General features: G+C 44.9%; 1 protein-coding gene across 1 annotated transcript; it reads left to right on the top strand.

Moving 5' to 3' along the window:
• Positions 1-3,288: 3,288 nt before the first annotated feature.
• On the top strand, positions 3,289-7,897 carry LOC307240428 (uncharacterized protein; the record flags this gene model as incomplete). Its single annotated transcript, XM_080014212.1, has 5 exons — positions 3,289-3,561; positions 3,710-3,782; positions 5,218-5,296; positions 5,631-5,728; positions 6,358-7,897. The coding sequence occupies 5 exons, from the start codon at positions 3,289-3,291 to the stop codon at positions 7,371-7,373; spliced, it is 1,539 nt and encodes a 512-aa protein (XP_079870338.1). The 3' UTR covers positions 7,374-7,897.
• Positions 7,898-8,731: the final 834 nt, after the last annotated feature.

The following is an 8,731-nucleotide window of genomic DNA, read 5'->3' as shown; positions in this document are numbered from 1 at the left end:
ATACAATAAAATAAAATGAAATAAAATGGAATGTGCTTATGTATTGGCATTCGGTTTTGAGTGTTGGCGGCGGAAGGTGAGACGCAAACGCCAAAACACCAGAGAAACGAACAGGCTCGTTGTTGGTCATCCTGGCCCTGTTATCTTGAAATGTAAAAGTACTGGACCTGTGTGTTTGTGTGTGTACATGTATGTGTTTGTACGTACACTATTATATTCCTTTATCACGCTCTCTCTCTCTCTCTCTCTCTCTCTCTCTCTCTCTCTCTCTCTCTCTCTCTCTCTCTCTCTCTCTCTCTCTCTCTCTCTCTCTCTCTCTCTCTCTCTCTCTCTCTCTCTCTCTCTCTGGTGCGTGTGTATGCGCCTTCTTTGGCGTGACGTGGCAGCTGTCTCGGCTGGTGATGAAACGCTCAGCTTTATAGGAGGGACTGTGGCGTCGCGGATACGTCATATTTATGAAGAGTAGCGGGGACATTGAACCCACGCGTGAAAACAGGGATCCGCCGCACTACTGGGTCACCAGGCATATGGCACTCGTATCTACATTATTTCTAAATAGTTTTGACTAAATAAAAACCTGTAAATGCAGAACGGGCCGAATGTATTACCCAATCACCAAATATTTTATTTTACCATTGTGTGCTTCAATTGATTGTATGTTACACTGCCTTCATACTGGTTGCCTTCGATGACACGAATAAGTGAACAACAAGACATGTATACCTTTTATTGAAGCATATCGACATAGACTGTAAAATATACCCTCCTTAAAGTTTTCTTATTGTGCACATCATAATGAGATCGAAACTTCGAATCACTAGTTGTGCCAGAGCTCGGCCTGGTCCCCAAAGGCTTGCTATGACTTCGGCAGACCACCAGGTGTCGCGCCCAAACGGCACCAAACAGGAGATCAGCGTCAAGTGAGCCTCGAATAAAAGTCGACTTCCGGTTGTGGCCTTCGCGATAAAAGCCACTTCCGCAATTTTGGAAATAGCTTTTCTTTATTTATCCCCCCCCCCCCCCGTTATCGTATTATTTGTTTATTGTTTAACTCGTCTATAGACATTTTTGTTTGAATGAGAAAGCAATCTACTTCCACCCTTTCATGATTGTTTTCCGGTTCCCAGAGTTAATTCAGCGATTCCGGCTGTCAACGAACACGTCCCTTCCGGTTTCGTTATTCCACTTTCACTTTGCTGCTCGCGGCTGTGTTACGTCCTGTGCGAACGGTCCGATTTTCAGATCCACAATCGATCAACTGGAACACACCGCGGTTCAGATATTGACGACGCAATACTTGAATATGGATTCGTTTTGGGGTTTTTTTTGTTTGCCATTTTAAACAAGCACCGCGCTCTCCCTTTTTAAACGCAATCTGAAATATGTGACTGTTCTGTAATGAAACATGTCAATCCTGGTCATAATGGTATTCATAAAATGGAGTATTGTTGTTGTTAATAGTATTTTTTGATAGTAATGTGGCTGAACGCCGACAAGAGGACGCTGATGTAGATGCGTACTTCAGTGGCTTTCGTCACAAATTAAAACAAAAGGTAAGCGCCGGAATAAGAGGGGCGTATATACACTACTCACAAAAAGTTAGGGATATTTGGCTTTCGGGTGAAATTTATGGAAAATGTAAAAACCTCACGCTACAGTGATATTATATCATGAAAGTAGGGCATTTAAGTAGAAGCATGCAATGGTGATTTTCTCATCTCAAACAATTGATTGAAACAAAAGCCAACAACAGTGGTGGTTATACCACAACAAAAAATGTCAATGTCTCAACTTGTCATGTGGCCTTGAGCATCAATTACAGCTTGACAACGACGTCTCATGCTGTTCACAAGTCGACTTATTGTCTGCTGAGGCATGGCCCCCCACTCTTCTTGAAGGGCGGCCCTCAGGTCATTGAGGTTCTGGGGTACAGAGTTATAAGCCTCTACACGGCGACTCAGCTGATCCCATAGGTTTTCTATGGGATTCAGGTCTGGAGAAAGTGCAGGCCACTCCATTTGAGGTACCCCAGTCTCCAGCAGCCGTTCCCTAATGATGCCACCTCCATGAGCTGGAGCATTGTCGTCCATGAAGATGAAATGAGGCCTGTGTTGTTCATGCAGGGGCACAATGACTGGATTAATGGTGTTATTCAGGGAGTATGGGCTTGTCACTGTACCATTCACAAAGTGTAGGGCGGTTCTGTATTGACTAGACACACCTGCCCACACTGTAACACCACCACCACCAAAGGCTCGTCTGGTGACAACAGTGGCTGATGCATAGCGCTCTCCTTGACGTCTCCAACATCTCCAACATTCGCCATCATTTCTGCTCAACGTGAATCGACTTTCATCAGAGAACAGCATGAGGCCCACTGGTGCCCCGTCAAGCGTAAATGCTCCCTGGACGTGCAAGACGATGATGCCTGTGCCTGGTGGTGTGGTCAGGTACCCTTGCAGGTGGTCTAGCACACAGGCCACGCTGATGTAAACGGTTTTGAATGGTCTGACGTGACACTTGGGTGCCTCTCACCTTAAATGTGCCTGGAGTTGAGTGGCATTCATCATCCGGCTCCGCAGGACACTGTTCACAATGAAGCGGTCATCAGTGTGGGATGTGGCCAAAGGACGTCCACTTCTATGCCTTTCTGTGACTCTTCCAGTCTCTGTATCTCTGTTGCAACCTGCTGATGACACTCTGTGACACTCTAAGCTCAGTGGCTACTTCCCTCTGAGAACATCCTGTTTGAAGCCTCGCAATGGCGAGGTACTGTTGATCAGTTGTTAGGTGTCGTCTTGGTCTAATGATGTCAAATTGTGAACAGCTTGATGACGAGGACTGTTTAAATGCCAATTCCAATTGAACCAGGAAATGTATTGGTCGATTCATGGATCAAACACCTGTTGTGAATTTTGCCGTTCAGCTCCTTGTTAGAGAACAGCAAGTTGTGCAAAAAGTACTGAAACATTGAACAGTTGGACATGTGCATTCAAAGGTTTAGAGAAGGTCAAATTAAGTTCACCTGTAAAGGTTATAGTGCATTTTAGGTTCATCCTGAAATTTCACCCGAAAGCCGAATATCCCCAACTTTTTGTGAGTAGTGTATATTAGATAGTTGTATCATATCTATCAGATCGTTTTTTAGAATTTTACCTGTTAGCCATATTTCAATTGTATTTTCTATTTATTTTTTTCAAATAGTGAAAAAGTATTGACTATTTCAACAGTGGGTTTTCAGATCTAGGCTCACTCGAACGTCAGCCCTTTTTTGTCAGTTTGGGCACAATGGTCCGGACTTTCGCCTTCCCCGGGTGCAAGAGCACCAGCGGGCTGCACGCCTTCCCGTCCGACCCGCACATGGCCCGGCGCTGGCTGCGGATGGTCGGCCGCGCCCTCAACAGCAACGCCGGCGCCATGCGTGTTTGTAACCTCCACTTTTCGCGAGAGTGCTATGAGAACTACCGAGAGGTCGACTCGGGATTTGTGTCGCTGCGCCACCTCCGCCTGACCCCCGACGCCGTACCAAGCCCTGCAGAATATCTGCCTTTTAGCGGCCCGGTGAGTGTCCCGCTGCAAAATGTAACGCTAAGTGGCCAACTCTACCAACAGACACAAATGTGTAGGCAACCTGTCCATTTTCAGCCTTTGCTCCCCCTGTAACACAAGACGTAACAAGTATCTAATAACACAATATGCATATTTCTAGCCCCGGGTTTGTAGAGAGGTTGCGTGTCAGACTGAACCAGCTGCCGGCGAGACGGAAAATGGGGGTGAGTGTGGTGAGTACACGGCTCCTTACAGGATAAATTAACACGTTGACGAAGTTTTAACTTATTTCATTACTCGTACGTCTGGTTTCAGAGCCTCCGCCGAGAGAAAATGTCCGCAGCAAAACACCGCCCAACGCTGCAGCGATGTAGCAAACGGTCCGTCGAAACGTTCGGCACCGCACCCGCGCTCTGGCGCTTCTACATCCATAAATATCTGGCCAATAGAAATGCCTAAAACTCGAAATGCCTAAAACTCCCTGAAACACAAAAGTCTCTTGAACACATTTGAGGTCCAATTTGTCTGTTCAATTTAACGTGGCGTCACAGTGCATTTCACTCCAGCAAACGAAGAGTGCGGAGCGTTGCAGCGGCACTCGGCCAGCGATAGCTAAAGGACACCCCGAAATGGCAAGTGTTGAGAAAGCCAGAACATGGAGATCTTCCCAATATCCTTCAGGTCCCCCATTTGGGAATTTGCGGAGCAGGAAACTCTTTAGTCTGCCTCTCCAGGTCACTCCAGGGCCAGAGATACGTATGTTCACCCGGAAACCCTCCTGTATCAACGGGTGTTTTTCGCACCGCAGGCACTGCTTCATAGTTCTAAGAACTCTTGGAGGAACCCTCAAATTTTTTTGTGTGGTCAAAAAAACAATAAAAACAAAAAACAATAAAGTAGTATTTATTGTCAATGCATTTATTTCATTTTATTTCCTAACGTTAATTGAATGAAACAATAAAAAAAAAAATCCCCGTGCGGTGTCCCGATGCGAGCCCCTGCCTCACCAAAGTCGGAACAGGCTTTGAAAAAGAGAAAAAGGCCCTTGAAGGTATTAAGTCCTCGGGGGACCTCCCAGTTCCTGGTTCCCCTCAAGGAGTCCGCAGAACTGTTTGGTCCGAAAAACGCCTAATCAGATGTAATAAGGCCAGCCCCCCATGTTTAGACTACTTTTAATTATGATGGAAAGGACGTGTGTGCAAATCATTTGGGGGATGTTTCGCAGACACAGATCAGACCCAATCTTGGATTAAATCACACTTTTTTTTAAAATCTAGATGGACTGAAATGGCCTTTTTCAGTCATGGTTTAAAATAGTCTTAAATCAGATTTCCAGAAGGAAGATTAAAGCTAATCTAGGTCTAAGTGAAGTCTTAAATTAAACCTGGGGCTCCAGGCGGACCTTGACAATAGAGAAAATGGATGATCTGGACTCCAGCATCAAGACCAGACAGAAGCAGCTGACTTGTCCTTCATGATCTTAGTCTAGGACCTCCTAGTCTAGACCTGATTCATCTTAAATTAAGCAAGGTCTCAGAATTTTTTTTTTTTTAAATTCTGGATTCATTTAAGTAGGAGTAGTTTAGTCCTGATTGAGCTGTATTAAAAAGTGAATGGCGGGGAGCAGCCCAGAGACACTACACTAACGCTGATACCTTGTGTTATCAGGGGAGCCATCCATGGACTGTGACAGTCCGGATTTTGCGTCGTCTATTCTCCCTTCAAGCCAAAGCACCCGAGAAACAAGGTTGGTGTCTCAGCTGTGTCGGCCGGCATTTGATCAATGGTCACAGTGTGGAGGTTCCCCCCACACCTGGTTGATAGACTAGAGAGAAGTCAGGGCCGATCAACGATCCCACTCCTCGAATGCTGTCGTAACTAAGCTACGGGGTAACATCAGATGGGTCTATAAGCCCCACGCAACCCACATCACACTGACACCAATGACGTCAAACCTCCTATGCCAATATCCCGTGAAGACAAGACCAGACCGTTTCAGCCGTTTCCAAATCTGTGCCTCACCATTTTGTGCTCAAACTGAATGCCTTGTCATTACCTTCCTGAATGACCATGTCTCGCAGACATAAAAGGAAGAGGCTTCAGTGTCCTGAAGCCAAGTCCACAGCCACCATTCCCACAGCAGACCTTCACGCTGCAGCGGCTCCTCCGCTCTCTCCAGGTATGTGTTCTTTCAACGGATGAGTGTGTGAGAGAGAGGAGGCAACTGGGAGGAGGGTTTTGAAATTCAACAACTTTAATGGTGGTGGGAGTCTCTGCCCACAGGTAAGGGTTTAGGGAGGGAGAAGGAGTCCTTTTTGCCACGGTGCGCCAACATGGTGAGAGTTTTATTATACAGAGCAACAAGAAGCTAGCGGGTCAGAAGTATAAATAATAATAATAATAATGATTTCGGGCACAGGAGGAATGGCGTTCCGCTCCCTGGCTCCTGGTTCGGCTGGCAATGTTTTATTTGTTTTATTTCCAATATAAATAAAGGAATTGGGAGAATTTTTTTGTTCATCAACCGTAAAACTGATTAAGTAATTAAACTGCTACACCATGAATTCACCGTGTATTTGATCATTCCTTTATAGAATTTGTTGATATCTGTAAGATATTCTGTGAAAATGTTCTTGAATTTCCCTCCAGGGATTAATAAAGTGTTATCCTGTCTTAAAATTAGTAAACATCGATGTAAATGTCTGAGTGTAAATTAAAGTGTACACTATATTTAATATTATTGATACCCAGCTGGCTGTTTTTGGGTTGTTAGAGATTATGGGTTGTTCTCTTCTCAATGGGCTGCAGATGTAGGTGAGCTTGTGACGCGCAAAGAGATGGACAAGCTAAACCTGAAGTACAGCCGGTTGTCGCAAGACCACGAGGCTCTGAAGGCGGAGCTGGAGGCCACCCGGGAAGAAAATGAACGACTCAGGGAGCGACTCAAGGGGTCCAGGTTTGGCTTCGATACCATCAAGGACGAAGAACCTAAGATCAGCCTCTACACAGGACTGCGGTCGCTGCAAGTCTTCATTTGGCTCCTGAACATCGTCAAAAGAAACAACGTCGTGCTCAGGGCCGGGCTGAGTTGGGAAGACCACCTGCTTCTGGTCCTCATGAGGCTACGACACGGCTTCACGGACGGATACCTCGCCTTCAAGTTTGGACTTCCCCTCTGTGCCACTTCAGAGATCATGAGGGAGTGGATACCAATGTTGTCTTTCACACTGCGCCCTTTGATAATCTGGCCGAGCAGGGAAGCAGCCAAAGCTGACTGGCCCAAGTGTTTCACGCCCAGGTTTAAGGACTGTCGGTGTATTATCCACCGTGTTGACATTTCCGTAGAGAGGAACCGCAACCTGAAGGCTGAAACCAGCTTTAATTACAAACATCAGAACACGGTAAAATACCTCGTTGGAATAACACCAGCCGGCGCAATTTCTTTCCTGTCAGACGGATGGGGAAGTCACATCGCCGACAAGTCAGCGTTCAATTCCGGATTTTTAGCAAAACTTGAGAGGGGGGATGTGGTTCTCGCTGAAAGGAGGCTTCTTGGGAGAGAGGAACTGGCCGGCATCGGGGCGACGCTGAGAATCCCGAGGTTGACGAAAGGGCAATCTTGGTCGCCTGGCTCTTGTGCCGCTACTTCCCGAAAACTGTCAAGAGTCTGTGTTCACATGAAACGTGTGGTTGGTCAGCTCAAAGCTTTTCACATACTTAACACCGTCGTACCCATCAGCCAAGTCGATCTCCTGGACAACATTGTTGCACTGTGTGCGGGTCTCATCAATATCAAGAGGACTGTGGTGCCCGAGCGATGGTAAATGCAGACCTGAACCTCGTTTGGTATCATGTATTTTGTGTTTTGTTTTTTGTATTGTTCAGTAGATTCCACGCTTTGGCTGCTGTCTCAATAGGAAGACCAACGTCAGTGTGAGCTTATTCATCTAATTCAGTGTTTTCCAACCTTTCTTTTTACGATGAAATATACCCAAGGCACTATAGCACTATCCTGTTAACCATTAAAAACCTCACAAAACGTTACAAACACAGAGAACTGTACTTATTCGGTCCGCCATGTTGGATGTATATTGTCGGCTACCTGTTGTATACCCTGCCTGCTGACAGCACAGGTTAAAAATGATGATTAAAAGAGAACTGTGCTTATTATCATGGCCTAGTCATAGTCAGTGATGCAAGAGTCACAGACGATTTGTTTGTGGAGAACAAATCTTTCAAATGACTCGGGAGTCACTCTGGCAGAAGAGTATATACATTATGTCTGTATCAATTATCAGTACAAACCTTCAAGGGCAAACCAAAATAATAAAGTTTAAGTTTATGAAGTTTCTTCATAAATGCTTAAGAAATGATTCTTTCCATTCCTTGTCTATACTACTCGTAAATTAAGTTTGCAGACCAGAAAACTGGAACTGATCTGTTGAACACTGCAAAAAGAAAAAATCTTGAAAATGTATTTTTTTTCTTTTGATTTACTGTAAATTGACTGGCCTAGAATGCTGTTTATGAGTCTTATCTTATATTAAGATAATTCCTATCACAACATCACACCAATTGAATCACTGCTTTATTTCAAGTATTTCTTTTTGTATATGTAGTTCTCTTTCCTCCGCTTTCGACACTTTGGTTTTTTTTGCCATGAAAAAGCTGACCCAAATACTAAATCAGGAGTGCCACGGCGGAAGCAGAATAGCCATTTTTAACCATCCCTGGTGAAATTGAATAAATTCAGGCCAGGGGGGTGTGGAAGTGCTGAGAACTGCAGTTCAGCCAATTGCCACTAGGTTCTGCTCCAGAAAACCCCAACTCAAACAGAAAAGAAGAAACTTCTCCAAATACCTTAGTGCAGGGGTCTCAAACTCAAATGACCCTGGGGGCCACTGGCCAGGTTGTCTTCTTCTAGGGGGGCCATGTTGAACTTCAAGGGAAAACTGGCCTGTTTTGTTTAATTTCTCTCACATTATTAGTTAAAAATAGCTCCATTATGATCTACTTCATTCTGTTTTATATTTTAAAAACATTCAGTACATGGATTTAGTAAGCATAGTGGTTTGTAAAAATAATTCGCGGGCCAGATGAATCAATATATTATCACCATGTAGCGGGCCTCCTTGATTGACAAGTCTCGGTACCTAATGGTTATTATTAGTACTGTGTATTT

This window comes from Zeus faber (assembly GCF_960531495.2).
Source record: "Zeus faber genome assembly, chromosome: 14".
In the NCBI taxonomy this organism is placed as follows: domain Eukaryota; kingdom Metazoa; phylum Chordata; class Actinopteri; order Zeiformes; family Zeidae; genus Zeus; species Zeus faber.
Note: the sequence above shows the minus strand (reverse complement) of the source record. Positions and strands in the feature narration are given on the sequence as shown.